Source organism: Xyrauchen texanus, chromosome 6, assembly GCF_025860055.1.
Source record: "Xyrauchen texanus isolate HMW12.3.18 chromosome 6, RBS_HiC_50CHRs, whole genome shotgun sequence".
Classification (NCBI taxonomy): domain Eukaryota; kingdom Metazoa; phylum Chordata; class Actinopteri; order Cypriniformes; family Catostomidae; genus Xyrauchen; species Xyrauchen texanus.
In genome coordinates this window covers 10457625-10476753 of record NC_068281.1, presented here as the reverse complement: position 1 = coordinate 10476753, position 19129 = coordinate 10457625, and the positions used below count along the sequence as shown (strand labels likewise).

The 19129-nt window shown below is 39.4% G+C and overlaps 1 protein-coding gene across 1 annotated transcript in view; it reads right to left on the bottom strand.

Moving 5' to 3' along the window:
• Nucleotides 1-1084: 1084 nt before the first annotated feature.
• adcy8 (adenylate cyclase 8 (brain)) overlaps nucleotides 1085-19129 on the bottom strand; it is an 87046-nt gene continuing 69001 nt past the window's right edge. Inside the window, exons 13-17 of the mRNA XM_052129268.1 lie at nucleotides 13728-13886; nucleotides 8461-8607; nucleotides 8203-8295; nucleotides 7521-7635; nucleotides 1085-1694 (exon numbers count right to left, since the gene is read on the bottom strand). Of these exons, the coding sequence (XP_051985228.1) occupies nucleotides 1210-1694; nucleotides 7521-7635; nucleotides 8203-8295; nucleotides 8461-8607; nucleotides 13728-13886 (999 nt within the window). The 3' untranslated portion in view covers nucleotides 1085-1209. The remainder of the gene's footprint in view (nucleotides 1695-7520; nucleotides 7636-8202; nucleotides 8296-8460; nucleotides 8608-13727; nucleotides 13887-19129) is intronic.

Below are 19129 nucleotides of genomic sequence, written 5' to 3'. Positions count from 1 at the left end.
CTCAGCCACCATAACCTTTATTGCATAATTTTTATTTTCCATACAATGAAAGTGAATGGTGACTGAGGCTGTCAGCCCCTAACATTCTGCCAACATCTATTTATATGTTCCAGGGAAGAAAGTAAAGCTCAAAGTATACTTCGGTATTGACGCAAATGCTTAGCGTATGTGTTGAGTCAAACGCTCATCTTCAGAGTATACCAACTGTGAGTGTTGCCACCTTCGAGGACTCACAAATTATTGCAAAACAATTCCAGGCGCATGCACGTACTGCTCGTTCAGAGTACGCACGGTTAGAAAAATTGGGCTGCACGCATTCAATGCTCGACTTTGGAAAGAAATATGTACCATCGGAACTTGAATTTGAGGACTTTAGTTTGAACATTTTTACTTGAAATTGAATTTGCAGTTTTGAACTTTAATTATATAAAACTTGAAATTCAAATGTACATGGCATGAATTCAGATTCAATTGTTTATTACACTGATTCAAGTTTTGTATTCAGATTCGGGTAAATTTGATGGAGACATCCGGGGCACTCAGAAAGAGCAATCTAGCCTGTAAGTAATCAAACTCCTTCTTGACCAATCACAACGTAGCACACAGTTCACATTTGGAAGAGGAAGGGTATGCTGTGTAATAGTGCCAACGTGGTATCATGGCTGAACGAGAGCCACCACCTCTCTCTAGTTACTTGTTCTGCTCTAATGCAAACTCCAAATGTAATTAGTGTAAATGATAAACAGGCTGTTAGATGCATAGTTACTATATCACCAATTAGTAACAGTCTAAATTGTTAACAATGATCACTGGATACCCACAAAATCCATAGTAAGACAGACAGATAGACAGACATTGATCGACTGGAGTCGTGTGGATTACTTTTATGCTGCCTAAATGCGACTTTTGGACCGTCAAATGAGCTATCACACATTTACTTGCATTATAAGGTCCTGACAGAGCTCCATCTTAGATAGATAGATCAATAGATAGATCTGGGATCTGTTGCTTTGGATCAGCGAAACAGTCTGAACGGTGTCTGACTTTATAAAAGGAAGCCTTTATAAAAAAATTAAAACCCCTTTATTGTTTTTCAAATACAAAAGAAATACAAAAAGAAACACAGACAGCAAAGGTGACAGTCAGCGGCATCAGTCTGAAGTACAGCTCAGTCTTTTGGTTAAGTGTGCAGTCTGTTTTTCGAGTTCTCTAGGCCAGCTCGTTCTTGTCCATGACCTCGACGTGGCTGGCATCTGAACTGCCCGGCGCCAGCAGAGTCCTGCGGTTATAATGTCCTTTCATGATGCTCGTGTTGTTATTTTCGTTAAGGATTTGTTTCTGTTTCTGACGGTTGAGAGACTGAACCAGGCCAAGCACCACGGCGGCGAGCGAATACTGGCCGGTGAGTTTCCGGGGCTGCAGAATGAGCGGATTGGGCTGCACGCGGCCTAGCAGGAAGTGTGTGCGGATCTTTCCTTCCTGTTCGCTGATGCCCTTCACGTAGATCTCGCCTCTGTACTCAAAGGCAAAGCCGCGCTCGTTTAGGATGCCATAGGTTTCCTCTGGTAGCTGAATCTTCCCGCTGACACCAGTACTGTCCATTCTGCTTGCCAGATTTACAGTCTTTCCCCAAATATCATACTGCGGCTTTTTGGCGCCAATGACACCAGCCACCACTGAGCCATGTGCCATACCTAAGAGAAACACATAGAGAGAGAGAGGGCACAGGATTAGCAAATCTCACTGGTCGAGTACTGGTAGATTTCATACATTTAAAGCTGAAGTGTTCAACTTTTTCGATGTTTAAATTAGTGCGGTCAGTCGATTAAATATTTAATCGCAATTGAATGCATACTTTTTTATAGTTAATCACGATTAATCAAAGATTTTGAAAGAGCTTAAATTTGACTCTATATTTACTTCTTTTCCTGTCAAAATGCAGTAATTTCCTTCTTAGAAAAGAAAAATATATGTAAAAAAATAATGCAAAAATGCAAACATTTTCCAAGCAAAGCATTCCAAAGTATAATGATAGAAATGCACTAAAATAGCACCAATTTATTTAACCTTAAACAGTCTAAGTGGGAGGTTGACTAATTGAAAGAACTAGTCCCCATAGGTTGCATATTCATTGCAATGTGCATTAAATCTCATAAAAAAGCTATGTTTTCAAGGGGGGCCGGAGTAGAACATGATTTTAATATTGTTAACTTTATTGTATGTATACATTTCTTAGCAGCTTGCTTAAAGGTATGCCTACTTTGTCAATGTATACATGATATCTCTGTTCACTGACGTGTGCATGTAAAGACATGAAGAAGAGGGGGAAAAGGTCATTTCAACAGACCTTTCATTACGTTTTCCTATTGTAGACTAACAAGAAGAAAAAAAAAACATATCAGTGTGAAATGTTACATTTAAGCCTATTTAATTTTACATCAGTGGATCCATCCATTGGCTTAAAGAACACTGATTATCTCAGTGACAAGTCTTTTTAAACTGATTACCAAAAAGGTTCGTTCAGATTTGTTCATTGATTCGTTCATTATAAAATTTGTTATACGTTTTACTAATATGCGTTTGTGCCAGTAGATGGCACCAAATGACAGTCTTTTACGCTTTGAAAGAGTTATTCACGAACTGAATGTCTAATGTTCATTTATAAAAATTTGCGTCTCAACAAATCATTGTCAAACAAAGAGATTTAAGCAATGCAGAGAGTTCAAGCATCATAAGCGTTTCCCCACAAATGACAACAAAGCATATCTATCATACTGTGAACTGCTGAGCATGACTTTTATCAAGCTATACAAAAACAGACAATGCTACAATAAAAAATAATTATGAATTTCAATAAAGTCTGTATGCCATTGTAATAAATTGTTTATCACTCCATTTTATTCATAATTCATCCGGCCCATTTCCTTGTTGAACGAGATTGCCGAATTGAACAAACCACTCGCCTCCAGCAGAGCCTCATTAATGATGACTCATTCATGTATTACATTTGCGAACAAGTGTACCAGTATGGAAAGAAGCACTTATAGCTTTTTATTCATTCGCAGGATATGAATTGTTGATATAAAAAACAAATTATTCTTGACATCTCAAACTTAATTCTTACATGTTAAAAAGGAATAATTACATTCTGAAATGAACTTCTTACTAGTTAAAATTGTCATTTCAGATATCATAAATTCATGCATAGTAATGAGGAGTACTTTTACGTACCTAATGAATATTCAAAAAAGAAAGGTATGGAACCTCGCAGGGAATACACAAGGGGAAAAGAGAACGCTAATCCCCACGATCCGTTTCCTCCTATTTTTCATACCAACACTACAAGTTGTATATTATTTTTTACATTTAATAACATTGTATGACTTTGTAATGTGTATCGAGATAAGTCCATCTGCAGAGCCGCAGAACCACAGTAGTTTCAGGATTGATGCAGTGTTAGTAGATTAGCGCCATCTACCGTTGTAGTAATGGTAGCCTTTTCAACATGTTTCAATAAAGTTCCATGTGTTAACAATAGTTAATGCTGTAGGTTTCATGAATTAAAGCTGGGCCCAGATTGAGGCGGAACTGCCTGATGTTTGGAAGCTGCAGGGGTATGCCCTCGGTGAGCAGACAGTGCTTTGCTTTGGCGGTCAGTGACGACATCATCCTACGGGCCTTGGAGGGGAGCACCGGCGGGGGGCGTGGCTTAGAGAGGCGCCTGGACCCAAGGAACCAATCGTCTAGCCATGAGGGCTGCAGGGAGGACGGAGGTTTCCAGTCCAACCCCACACTCAAGAAGGCGGCAGCCCAGTCGAGTCTTCCGCGTCAAGATGCCGGGATGCTCTCTGATGCAGCGGCAAATTTCTCATCCAGCTCGGCGGATCCGAGGGAGAAGTCAGACTCTCACCTCGAGCCCGGACAAAAGTCAATGGGCAGGTGGTTCGTGGGGATTTACCCGGAAAAACCTAGCCCGCTGCCATCCCCAAATCGCCTCCATCGCCGTCCTCAATCCCGTGGGAAGAAGGAGCAATGCGGGGGGCGGCTGGAGTGGCGTTCCTTTTTAGGAAGGAAAGTCGTCACTGCAACGTTGTCATGGTCAAGTTCTCACAGTGAGAACAAGAACCATCCACAAATGCCACCTCTGTGTGATCGCGGCCCAGACACATGAGGCAGCGTCTCTGACCGTCAGTAGTGGAGAGATATTGACCGCATTCAGGAACTATACAGATGCGGAAGGGCATCTTTAAAAAGACACATCCTGAAAAGCACGTTCAACGCCTGCTGTGTGTGTGTTTTTAGAGAAAATTAACTCTTTTAAGAAAATACTTTCGAAGCGCCCAGGGGCAAAGCTGAACGGGTGTGCAGAGAATCTACGCATCGTAAATCCAAAAGCAACGCTCTGCAGAGGTGAGTGGAACAGAAGTGATCTCAGCTCGCTGATCGCACAACCGAAGAACCGAAGAAAGGCTCAGAAGAAAACATCTGAATGGACAGCTGCACGATTCCATCCTTTTATACCCGTATGTCTGGGGTAGGGACATGCAAATTCTGTCTGCCAATTTCTTATTGGCCTTTTCTCAAGTTCAGAGGTAACCGAGTCCTTCAAGAAAGACCCCTAGTGTCACTTCATTCGACACAACATCGAGTGAGCGACAGACGGGGAACCATTTTTTTAAAATATAAAAATATTCTTTTTTTTTACAGATTAATATAACTAGAGAGAGGTGGTGGCTCTCGTTCAGCCATGATCCCACGTTATGACAACCAATTTAAGCTTCTATAAGAATAATGAGAAATACATGTATACAGATCCAGTAGTTAGCGAATCAATTTTGATTAATAAAGTAATTGTTTACCAAAAATACTAGATTTGATAAAACCTTACATAGACAACAACTTACCGTGCTCTTTGACATGATTGTTCTGTCATTAGCTCCACCCATAACATCAGTACAGAGACTGCGAGCCTGAAACTGAAATGACTTAAAGGTGCATACACACTGCCAGCGACATCGCGCGCAACAGCGACTCCATACCATTCATTTTCAATGAGAGCACAGTGACTTCCGGCGACACGAGCTGTCGTGACCATTGGTGACTAGATTTGGGCGTGTCCAGCGACGCGACAAAGTTGAGACAAGTTCAACTTTATTCAAATGAAGCGCGACTAACGGAAGCGACAGCCAATAGAAGAGAAGACGGGAGAGCTCACCTGATCCTTCTCTCTCTCTCTCTCTCTCTCAGCTCCTGCAGTAACAGAAAGATGGATGAAAGGCTAATTCTTGCTGTTAGAAATTTTCCAGTGCTCTATGATATGTCTCTTCCCACGTACAAGGACATTTTTAAGAAAAATACTGTGTGGAAAGGTGTATCTGAGATCGCGGGGATTATATGGACACAGACAGACCGGCATTTGCATTTTCGCCGCAGATAAACAGCCTCTATGGCAAACAGCATTTTCCCAGTAGGCTCACTTTTGGGCTGGTCAAGGTTGGAATGTCTATCGGGAGAACCGAGCAGGCTGGTGGTTCGGTTGCAAAACGTGCCAAATGGGCCGCGATAAGCAACAATGAGCCGCCGCGTTATGCAGAACGGACCACAACACGGCGCACTATCGCGAATCCCCCTCCCCGCTCAGTTGTGCCAGTTGCCATGTAAAATCCTGGGGCAATTTCTCTTCCTAGTCCAGTCCTGGGTATGTGTTTGAGTAAAATGAACATTTTTGTTTCTATGATTGTTGATATCCACAATTCATATCTTGCAAATTAATAAAAGCTAAAACGGCTTGCCATAGTACCATTACATTCAGTTCCTTCATGAATTAAACATTGTATCTTCAGGCTCAAACAACCTACTCGAACATCAGTAAAGGGGCATTTTAATTTAGCAGGTGAAGCCAATGATATACTCCATCACAGCCTGCACTATGCTATTGGCTCACACTATAGTCAGTCTTAGAGGCTGGAAAAGCCCCCAAAGCAGTCTCACGCTTCCAGTGCGGGTCTGAGGGCCGGTCAAAAAGTGTAGCAAGCATGGTTCCATGAGCTGGTCAAAACATTTTGGAGGGCCATATGCGGCCCGTGGGCCATAGCTTGGGAACACCTGCTCTACAATATCAAACAGCCGGCAGAATGTGGCCATCTGCAGATTCAGCAATCGCGAAACCGCATTCACGATTTGCACCAGGGCGTCAATGACAGCATTGAGCACTGCTTTGAACTCCCCATGAAAAAGGATTGCAGACAACAGGCCCTATTTTAAGAGTGGTAAGTGCAGCACTATGTGACATGTTATACGCACAAAGTCAGTAGGCATGGCCACAAGTATGGGCTGGCGAAATTGCACGTGCAAAGCGCAAAGGGGCTGGGTCATGTGCAATTTAATTCTGATGTTCTTCTCTGGTTACAGCATAGTCTGCGTCCTATTATATATTTAATTCCCTGTCAAGGAATGTCGATTTAAATGAAGATAGAATATGGATACGAATTTGGTAGTGTAAATGGGCTGTATGTAATGCACTGGAATAATAGAAATATGGACCATTTGTGTCTTACGTTCTTTGATGCAATAACTGCGTCCTTGCTGTGAACTCTCTACCGTTTTGATGCCATCGTTCGAGTGCAATGGTGTTTAGAGGTGAAATACTACAGAGTAAGTTTGCTTTTTTCTCCTGTCTCTGGGCCAAAATGTATGTGTTCTCTATCAGCCTGCCTCACCTGCAGTCTTGACAGTGTTACAGGATGGTTAATGCTTTGCTGCTTTGATACAGACACCATCTGTCAATTAATTTGAGAACGCGCATGCGCATTAGCTATACAAGCCGGGAAAAATCTTTTTTTTTTTTCACAATCTGAGGAAAAGAAGCACAATTTATGATAACAGTTTTGTCAGAGTGAACTGCTGATTTGAAATATGTTCAAATATTAATTTTTACCATCTGTTTTGGGGATTTCTGTGTTTTCCCATTCAAGTTGATAGGAGCTGCACTTAGTATGCTGCTTGTATACATAGAAAATAGCTGCCTGAGAGTGTTCCAAAGATGTCCACCGAGTGACCTAACTTGCCTAAAAAGACTTTGTTATAACAGGATTTCTCCGCTGAGGAAATAATTATGAGTATCTAAACTACAATACATCCTCATCCTTTCTCACATAGATGCTCAGTATCAACAAAACATCTGGATAAGTCACTTCAGGTTAACGTTTGATGTTATTTGAGGAAAAATTGTTAACTCAGAGCCCTGTTTAAAGGATCTGTTAATTACACTGGAAGTGCTGCAGAAAAACAAATGCTTGAAATGGTCTATAGAAATTGCTCTGTTTGCCAAACACAGCAACACTGAACCAGTGGCCTGAGTTTGGGGCGGGACTATCTGTTTTGTCGATCAATGGAAGACAGGGGGATTATTTGTGAACACTGTTTGAAAACAATGTTTATTTTTGGTTGCGTTAGTAGCACAGAAATTACACACTTCAATTTTAAATTATTTAAACATTTTTGAATAATTTGACTCTTACCAATTCTAAGTTGGAAGTTGTTAAAAGAATGCTTGTTGATCTCCTGAATGCTCTCATTCAGAGCAATGGCGAAATCTGCCAGCGCACACAGATGTCCCCATTTATCCTCACATTGCTATGGTAACACACACACACACACACACACACACACACACACACACACACACACACACACACACACACACACACACACACACAGACAGAAAGTTTAGTGGACAAAGAAACAAGTTTTCAATAAGGATAGGCATCATAATATATTTACAGATTCTGATTCAGTTCACATTCCTGTTAATTCATGTTGTTTCCAAACCCATTTAATAAAACCCATTTTATTTTCATTCTTCCAAAGGAATTAAAAGGAGATGTTTGGCAGAATATTACCTGCAGTCACCATTCACTTTCATTGCATCTTTTTTTTCTCTAAACAGTGAAAGTGAATGGTTATTGAGCCTATCGGTCCCTAACATCTACTTTAGTGTTCCACAGAAAAAAAGAAAGTCATACAGGTTTGGAACCACAGGAGTGAATGGCGAGGTATTAAAGGTATTTTTTAAGAAGCGGTTCTCGATTCTCAACCTTAGATTTCATGCAGCAGACATGGTTTGCAGAAGATATCAAACAAGCCATCATAAAGCTAATATGTTTTATGAGTGTCTATGTAAATGTGTGTATGTTTTCATACTTGTTTCTCAGGTGAAAGCCCTGACACCGCCATGTACGTGCTGCCAATGGTCTTTATCTTCTCAATGTCCTGAAATCGCTCCTCCCCCAGCAGCTGTAGAGAGAGAACCTTTTAAATATGAGAACTTACTTATGTAATATTAAACACTCATTAGCTGCCTCACAGACCCTGAGCAGGTTCTCTTCTGTCATGAATGTGTGTGTGTGTGTGTTCCAGTGGATGTTCAATATTAACTATGTGTTTTTGTAGCATTCTGACCTCATCAAAATCAGCGATGATCTCGTTGAGCAGCCGCAAACACTCCACACCCTGATTATTCATTTCCGTCTGTGAATAAAAATCAGCAAAGCCTGGAATGGAGGCGAACATCACTCCCACCGCATCATATGACTGAGAGTAGAGCTCCTATGGGCAGAGATCACACATCAGTATTAATGTTAATGCTGCTTTTTCCCATATAATGAAAGTGAATGTTGACTGAGGTTGTCAGCACCTAACATTCTGCAAAACATCTCCTTTTGTGTTCCAATAAAGAAAGAAAGTTATAAGGGTTTGGAATGACATGAGGGTGTGTAAATGATGAATCTCTCACAACACATGTTCACACACTGACACAAGTTAAAAAACAAGTTCAACTACATAGTGCTTGATTAATTGTGAATCTGGGATATCTTTGCTTTTGCTGTATATGTTGAAGTATCAAAACCTTCCACTAGAGGGCTGTGTTGCTTTACAACTAACACATACAGTATTTGTAAGTGGGAGGCCAAATTGTTGAGCAGAAACTTGGACATTAATAAACACATCTGACTGATTCACACAAATATTTGACAGTCATATACTGTACTGCACAAACATTTGACTGTTGATATACTGTATAATACCATTAAATGATACCAAAAGAGATCAACACAAAATCAATGAAATTAGTTTACATATTTACTCGAAATGATCTAAAAATACTTGAAAATGTCAATTATCCAATTACGCATGACTGTAATCTTCATAGACATGCAGGAGTATAGGTTCTTCAATGAATAATTCTTAAATTATTACATTTCGTCACCCTCAATCTTGGATATAGACTTATATCCTTCCACTTACAGTATAGGGCTATCAGTAGACTTTGGAACTGACACAAGGGGGAGCAACTGCTTCTGTTTATAGGCCAAGCCAATAATCTTGAAAACCAAAAATTGTTCTGGATGATGTATTGGTCCTTCTAGTTCATATACACACACAGTCATGAACATATTTCACTTGCACTCCATAAAGTGCCACTATACAGCATATGCTATGCACATCTTACGCACTGCAACGGCATAAACTAAGTTGTTTTGTTGGTTTTTGTCACTTTAATAGAGTGCAAAATTGCCTGACCACTTCTGCTTAGCCATCGTGGTTCATTTTCCCATAGGGATTTAATAAAACCCTACCTACAAATTTCTAAGCCATGAATTAAACCAACCAGCTTCATTAGAAACGTAGATTTGAAGCACTAAAAAGGTTCAAGACTGTGTACTTGCCATATTTCATGAGGGAATGAACTACAATCCCATGAAACATTACCAATGATGTACGGTAAGCAAATTACAAATAATGGAAAAATATAAAACTATTGATTTAAAATTGTTGGTTGTAACTATAGAATCAATATATTAAAATTTTATGGCCAGATATTCAGATATAAGGTATATACAAATATATATGTAGTTTGAGAGTGTGGGAAGACAGACTCGGTTCTATGTGTCAGGATTTGGCATGTTTTGTTGGCCGCAATTTTCTGATTAGTTGATGTTTTCTCTTCAGGGTAGTTTAGATCTTCACCAGGAATTCTGCTATTAAACACAATTTTAATAATGCAGAGATTAAAAATCCTCACAGTTCTTCTGTCTTCAAAAGTTTTAAATTATTGTAAAAAATAAATTCATCTATGGAGAAAATTAAGGGAATTTTTACTTCCGCAACTAGGGATGGAATGGCCATAGGGAAAACCGGGACTTTTCCTGAAGGGCCGGCCGCGAAACGGGGCCGAATGGCCCGCATTATGCAGAATGGGCCACAAAAGGCACCACAATATGCAGAAAAGGACCGAACACCCCCCCGCTCAACAACTTTTGGGCCAGTTTCTATGTAAAATGCTGGGTTGTTTCTCTTCCCAGTCCACCCTGTCTGCAAACCAATGATGCACTCTATTGATAGGGAAAAAAGAAGCCAGGAGTCAGACTTGAACCTATGCCAACCTTTTGAGCTCCACAGCTTAATGTGCTAGTCTGCTGGAGAATGTGCACTAACCACCAAGCCACAGCTCTCTCACAATTGTGTTATTCACATAGGGAACTGTTGTGAATAAGCTGACAAATGTTAAAATAAAATTCCCCCAATACACCCTAAACATCCCTGCTGAAAAGTCCAGCATTGCTGGTCACCAGCATATGTTTTGGATGCTGGTTCCAAGCATGGGATGCTAGTGTGTGGATAGCTTAACTAGCTTCACCTGAAAGATCTTGCTGTTTGACCAAGGAAGTCTTGCTGGGTAAACTAGTTAAGAAGCCTGGTAGGTACAAAATAATCAGCATAAATTAGCCTGGACCAGCATAGAAATTCATGCTAGTCTAAGATGGTCTTTTTTAGCAGGGATCCAGTATCCCACTGATGCATGATGTCATCATTGTATGTTGTTACTGCTGATACATATTACAAGTGACTGCTGAGTTAAATTGTTCAAAAAAGGTATTAATATACTTAAGTTCTAGTCACTGAATCAAATTGTGTGTCTGAGAGAGATAATTTTCTTTCCTTAAAAACAGCAGAGTGATGTAAATTATGGCTCACACACTCAAGCAAAGACACACTCACACACACATTTAACGTCACCAGTTAAATCATGCCTCAATACTCCACCTGGTTATAAATGAACAGGATAATTAAAGCAACTCAATACACCCACACACCCAAACACGCAAACACACACACACACACACACACACACACACACACACACATGTTGTGTTTCCATGTTTTATGGGGACTTTCCATAGACATAATGGTTTTTATACTGTACAAACTTTATATTCTATCCCCTAAACCTAACCCTACCCCTAAACCTAACCCTCACAGAAAACTTTCTGCATTTTTACATTTTCAAAAAACATAATTTAGTATGATTTATAAGCTGTTTTCCTCATGGGGACCGACAAAATGTCCCCACAAGGTCAAAAATTTCGGGTTTTACTATCCTTATGGGGACATTTGGTCCCCACAAAGTGATAAATACACGCTCACACACACACACACACACACACACACACACACACACACACACACACACCCAAACACAGGTACACAAAATGGATGTGTTTTTTTGGTCTGTGAGTTGTACAGGTCCATTATTTCGTCTCCTTATTGTCTGATTGACTGACAGCGGAACATTCCAGAAATAAACAAAGGAGTCACATAAGGACAAGAGAGCACGCACACACACACACACACACACACACACACTGACTTGATTACAAAATGAAAAGATGAAGATGGAGAAAAACAGAAAAAGAAACAGAGGAGAGAGAGAGAGAGAGAGAGAGAGAGAGAGAGAGAGAGAGAGAGAGAGAGAGAGAGAGAAAGAACAGAAAAAGGGCCACAACTCAGCAAACACAAAAGCACACACACTGATGGGCACAGAAAAACCATGGCTGCCACTATTTAAAAGTACATTGCAAGCACAACAAAATTAAAAGAGGATTGCATTTCCTGACAGATTGCACAAAAAACAAAGGTCTTTAAAAGTGAAAAAGGTGGGATTTTTTTGGGGTGTGTGTGTATTCGTATTATAAAATATCTTTACCTGCCGTTTTGTGAGGCACAGCGAGTAGCCAGCCTTGACTGCTAGTCTCTTTCTGTTAACTACATTAATAATTAGTGGGAATAATTAGTATTTTCCACTACAATTATTTCTTGTCTTTTGTTTAGTTTAGCCTTGTAACATGCTTTTAATTTAAATAGTTAATTTATACAATTGTCTTAATCTATTTATGGGCAGTTGATGCATAACTTGTTTATGAGCTTTTTTTTTTACAATTGTATTTTACATTATTCCATTACAATGTTTAATTGGTCATTTTAAATGATCCTACAGTGTGACTTTTTAAAAGAACAAATATTCCATGAAGTCTCTCAATTAATATGAGGTCAGAAAAACATGCATGCATAGTTATATTTATGAGTAATAATAAAAGAATTAGCAAAATAGTGTTTAAAATTGTGGCAATTTACACACCCTCATGCCATCACAGATGTTTATGACTTTCTTTTTTCTGTAGTAAACTTTTTTAGAAGAATATCTCAGCTCTGTAGTTCCATACCAATGCAAGTGAATGGTGACCAAAACGTTTAAGCTCCAGAAAGCACATAAAGTCAACAAAAAAAAGAATCCATAGTTTTTAAATCCATGTCTACAGAAGCAATATGAAAGATGTGGATGAGATAGTAGTATGAGATAATAGTTATAATTACAATTTTAGATTAATATAAGTTCCTTGTTACCATAAATCTCCACTTTCACATCCTTTTCCTTTGAGAACCTACTGGGCAGGGAGGAGAATTTATAATAAAAAAGGACATAAATATTGCTCTGTTTATCACCCACACCTATCATATCACTTCTGAAGACTTGAGTTATTTGGATTACTTTAATGCTGACTTTGTGCCCTTTTTGGAGCTTCAAAGTTCTGGCCACCATTCACTTGCATTAAACGGAGATATTCATTTAAAAATCTTTATTTGTGTTCAGCAGAAGAAAAAAGTCACATACATCTGTGATGGAATGAAAGTGAGTAAACGATGAGAGAATTTTCATTTTTGGGTAAACTATCCATTTAAAATGAACTAACAATGAACAACATTAACCAAGATTAAAATACATTGCAACAAAAAAACTATTGTTCGATGTTAGTTCAAGAAACCTAAATTAAATGTAACCTGCTCCATCATTTTGTGTCACTTTTACCCAGAAACACATTTTGAGACTTGTCCATAAATATTATGTTTTTTAACCATTGTTGAGATATAATTATTTAAATGTTGGCTGATATATTATACTGTATATGCTTTCCTTTTACTGTAGTACATTAAACACAAATTGTGTCTCTGAGACAAAGTGACAAAACCATTATGGAGCAGATCAGAAATGTTTCTGTAAAGTATTACGGTACTAATAGCTACAGCTTAAGATGAAGTTTATCCTGTCTCTTCACAGGACATGTCAACTTCCCAAAAGTATTTAATGTCAACTACCTATGTTAACTAACTTATTTTGCCTGTTGTTCATTGTCCGCAGATAAGCTGCAACTGCTTTAGCATTACATGCATGTTAATCATCATGCCAGTAAAGCACAATACAGCTGAAAACTGAGAAAGAAAATGGCTGTTATTCATTCTCTCCTCAATATTCCTGCTGTCTCAGTGTTAGCATGTTTTTCCTGTCAGACTAAAGGAGTGAGACACCCAGATCCACTGTGTCTCTCTACCTCATTGTCTCTGTCTTTCTCCAGGAAGTGGCGTGCAACGTGGCTGGGGAGAATGTTTCGGAGCATGTTCTCATTGTGTTCACGCAGTTCTCGCATCTCATTTATCTCTTCCTTCGCCTGTACACGCCATAGGAAGTCCAGACGAGCGGTATACTCCAGCTGAGAGAGACAGAAAATTATGCTAATCAGAAAACACAGCACAAAACAGACGATATAACATTAAAATAAATCAACAATAATTAGTATTACAGCACTATACATTTATTATACAAGCATATCTCATCAAGTGACAGACTGATAAATCGGCGGTTATTTGGAGATTTTCGGAATGTGCAGATAACTTGGCCGATTACAGAAACATTAATTCTCCCAGTTTAAAAAATTAATCAACCGCTATTTCAGAAGATATTATACAATTTGTTTTGGAATACGTATCCGTATTTGTTTTGGAATAAAATATCCATTTAAAATGTTCAGCAAATATGTGGAGTATATTGCTACAATTAAATTGCATTAGCTTACTGTAAATCACATTTACATATACTGGCACAAAAGACCATCAGCCACCCTGCTCTCTAGTTATTGGTCATAAAAAAACAACAACAAAAAAACATATCAGTTAACCACTACTCCTCAGGATAATGCAATCCTGGACAATGAGAGAAGACCATGCTATTCTCAGTGTTTATCACCACAAATACACCGAATATCATTAATTTGAGGACTGCTACAAAATGTATGAGAGGCAGAGAGAGAAAAACTGATATCTGCAAACAGAACTACTAAAACCCATAGGAAAGAAATCTTAGTTGGTTCGTAACTCCCTGAACACTATTAAGTAATGCACATGGAAACCACCAATGCCTTTAAAAGTGCCTTATAAAATAAAAATAAAGTAAAAACACTTTAGTAAAAACACAACTGTAGCAGAGGAAAGAATTTCAATTGGTAAGCACTGATAGTGAATCTAATTACTGAGAACTATTCTGCTCAAATACACACAAGCAAACACAATTCAGCCACTGGAAAAGGAAGGCAAACACAAATTCTAGCAACCAGAAGTGAAAAGCATCTGTAGGTAATCAATAACAGGAAAGATGCACAGAGGTGCACTTAGGAAAAACCACAAACCAATTTCTTATATATATATATATAAAATGCTTAGAATAAACTAAAAATACTAATAAATATACAATAATAATACTTATACACACACACACACACACACACACACACAAAATGTACTCATTGGCAGGGGCGAAAATTTCATAAAAATGTTGGGGGAGACAATAAACATAACAATTCTCAAGAGCAATTTTTGAAGTGGACACCAAGGGGTTTTTTGTTGTTGCCCCATTTGTATTTGTATTATTTTATTTCTTAAACAATTATTTTAAGAATATATCATTATATTATTTACAATACACATATTTTAATGATATTTTAGGGGGGAACAACCCTCAGATAGGGGGGTCCTGTCCCCCCCGACCCCCCACGATTTCCGCCTATGCTCATTGGCTGAACTTGATTCAATCGAGTTTGATGAGCAAGTGATTTTAATTTAAATACTTCAAGTAGAGAGAACTTAACTGAATCAAGTAAACCCAACAAAATTTGACATGTTAAAATAACTAAAATAAAATAATTTTAGGGATAAGCTAGCTAGTGGCAATAAATGTTAGCAAGCTAATTACATGCTGGTGGGAAGCACTAACAAGTGCAACTAGGTCACTATCCACCTTTTTCACAGGCAGCGGCATTACCCATTATGCTTAGCACATTCTTCCAATGTGGATGCAACAGACTTCTGCTTCGCAACCTATTCCCATTGCCAAGCACTATAATATCACTAACAACAGTAAAAAATGGAAGAACAGGCTGTGATTACTTAAACGTATATCACTTTCTCACAAACGTCTGCATATGGACATTAGGTTTCGACGGCAATCCCAAATAGATAAGTTCACAATCACACACACATTTGCATGGTAAAGTTACTTGGACTCTGACAATCACTGCACGTGCCCTGTATGTGTGTGTGTGTGAAAGAGAGAGAGACACAGACAGAAGCACGCAGAGAGAGAGAGAGAGAGAGAGAGAGAGAGAGAGAGAGAGAGAATCCATGAAAATGATGCACTAGATTTCATTGCATTTCTTGTTGTACACTTAAATATGAAAACAGCCAAATCCCGGACATTTAGGAAACTAGAAATCTAGAAAGAATTGCTTGCCGGTTCCCAGACATGCCGTCGCCTGGTCCTCAACCACTCCTCCACCCTCTGGTGGATGACAGCCACTCCTCCACAGGCAGACAGGAGCAAGTCCTCTGACCCCAGGTGGATGGAATGCCTGTCCACGTTCTAGTGTCCGGTAGCGAGCCCCTCTGCCCCTTGGCAGGGAGCAAGCTCCTCTTCCCCTTGCGGACAGCGGCCATTCCTCCACTTCCAGGCGGCAGTGGCGAGGACTCCATCCCTCATCCTTCCTGGGTTTCGGGACCAATGTAACAGTATAAAGATGGGCAAGGAGGAGGCTGGAACCGGACTAAGCATCAAATAAAACTTAAACAAAAGCTGTGTGCGGCTCTCTCTCTTTCTTGTACTGCTGCATCCATCTGCATTTATCCCTCTCCACTGCTAATTAGCCCAATTGGGGGCTGGGCGTGCATAGTCATAGCCTGGCCCCACCCTCCTCCTCATCACACAGTGGTTCTCCAGGTCTTGGCTCCATAGAATAGCACAGGCTTCACAATGGTGATAAAAATCCTTATCTTGATGTTGGTGGTCAAATTCATGGAGCCCCAGACATTCTTCAGCTGATAGAAATATGACGTTGCTTTGCATATCCCGACTCCTACGTTGGCATCTGTTCCACCCTGCTTGTCAACGATGCCGCCAAGGTAGATGAAGCTCTCCACCTTTTCTAGTGCTTCACCTTCCAGCGTGATGGGGGATGCATCGGCTGTGTTGACCTTTAGGACCTTACTCTTCCCTTTGTGGATGTTGAGCTCCAGGTGTGCTGAGTTTTCCGCGGAGGTGCAAGTCTTTTCATTGCATCTAATGCTGGGTGTGGGAGAGAAGGGCCAGGACATTGGCAAAGTTGAGGACATCCAGCTGTGTACAGAGGGTCCAATGGAGGCCATTTCACTTTTGGGCTGTGGTCGTCTTCATAATCCAGTCAATGGTCAGCAGGAACAGGAAAGGTGACAGAAAGCACCCTTGCCTCACTCCTGTCCGCACTTGAACAGTGTGATAGGTTGTCGGCCATGGACCACTCTGCTGGTCATCACCTTGTAAGTTCTCATCAAATTCCAGAGAGTCTACCTGTCCATGCTGACGAATACCTTCTCGTAGTCTATGAAGTTGACGTAGAACATTGAGTTCCACTCCAGCGACTACTCCAGGATAATGTGCAATGTTGCAATCTGGTCAATACAGGATCTATCCTTTCAGAAACCAGTCTGCTGGTCTCGGAGCTGGGGGTCAACAGCATCTTTCATCCTGTTCAGGAGGACTCAGTTGAAAACCTTACCCAGGATTTACAGAAGTGTGATCTCTCTGTAGTTGGAATAGGAGCTGAGATAATCCTTGGGGTTCACTTATAATACTAAAGTTTTTTGCTCAAAAAACAGACATATTTATAAAACATCAATATTTTCCACCCTCATTCTGACTCCTTGTCAAAAACACTTGATTTTGGTGCTGCTTCTCCTTTAAGATTTGACTGTAAATGCCCACTGTAATGATTGACTCTCTGCTCTTGGTTGACCTTCTGTCACCTTGCCATCTCTCTTCTACTGGGCAAGGCTATGGAAGGTAAAGTAGGTGTTGATGTGTTGTTGTGGAGGCAGTCAGATGCAAATGTCTCCCACAGATTGACATCACAATGTGGAGAAAGTAGAAAATGAGTCGTTTTGGCATACTGGTTTCAACAAATGGTTTTTATGCAGTGAGGAGGAAGTTTGAATTTTAAAATTTACAGTATGGTTTTAAAGAACAATGACCTCTACCATGTAAAATTATCAAGGAAAATGTGGTTCCTTGTGTCTTTACCCCTTTAATAAAAATGTACAAGACCAAAATATGCTGTTTGCACTCAAGTCAGTTCCACATGTAACTTATGATGGTAGTGCCACCTTCTCAGTCAGTATCAACATTAAAGGGATAATTCATCCAAAAATTAAAACTGTCATTTCTTAAGTGGAAGCTTATTGTAAGTAGCCGGACAGCCTCAGTCATCATGCACTTTTATTGCATATTTTTCCAAACAAGGGAAGTGAGTGGTGACTGAGACTAAACACAGTTTTTAACCTCTCAATTTGTGAACAGAAGAAATAAAAACATAGAGTGTTGAAACTGCCAAGTAATTGATGACAGAATTTTCATTTTTGGGTGAACTATCGCTTTAAGTGTTTTGAGGTATGTGTGTTCAGGTGTGATTTTTGACAATTGTTCCAGGTAGATTTGCTCCAGGTTATTGAGGTTAATCAGAAAACATTTGTGCTCTGCAATGTTTTAATTAGTTCCACATATTTTCAATTGGATTTACTGTAGATCAGGGCTTTGACTGGGTCATGGTATTATTCACATTTTCCTTTTTGAGTCACTCTAGTATACATTTGGCTTTGCAATCATTGTCCCAGTGACATTTTTAGGCTTTTAGCAAACTGAAAAAGTTATCTTGCCTCATTTCCCTGATTTTTTAAAACATCTATTCTTCCCTAAGTTTTAACTTGATGCCTAGTCCCAGCTGCCAGATGCCACCACAACTATACTTCAGTGCTATAGATAGGCCACAGATATTAATTGAATTTACATTTTGGCTAAAAAGCTCTATCATGTTAAAAAATCCAGATGGTACTTTTCGAGTAAGGGCTTTTTTTTCTTTTCTTTTTTTTTGCCAGCCTACCGTACAGACCACACAAGCTTTTCCACATAGCTTTTCATGCAGTTAACAGGTGCTCAACTAATTTCCAAGCTACTGAACTCTGGAGCTCCTTCAAAAAAATCATTATCCTCTTTGTGGCTTCTCTGATGGGTCTCCCACTTGTTTGCACACAGAGATGTATTCCGCAGTAACTGAGTAACCACAAATTCCTGGTAGTTTAACCAATAGAACCCATTTAGAAATTGTTTTGTACACTTGGTTATTATGTCCTATAGATTCACTAGTTTATTAATAATCACTCAACAGGGATTATCAAAGTAATAATGAGATGTTACATCAAAATAATTAAGTTTCAGTACTTTGAAATTAATCTGCCTCAGAGTTTATAGAAAATGTTCTAAGACTCTTTCCATATCTACCTTTACCTCCAATAATGGCTTAAATTTCGGTCTTTTTGATCTTTTTCATGATCTCCATAGGAAATCCATTGTGTCCCTTTTGCAGTACTTGTTGATTCT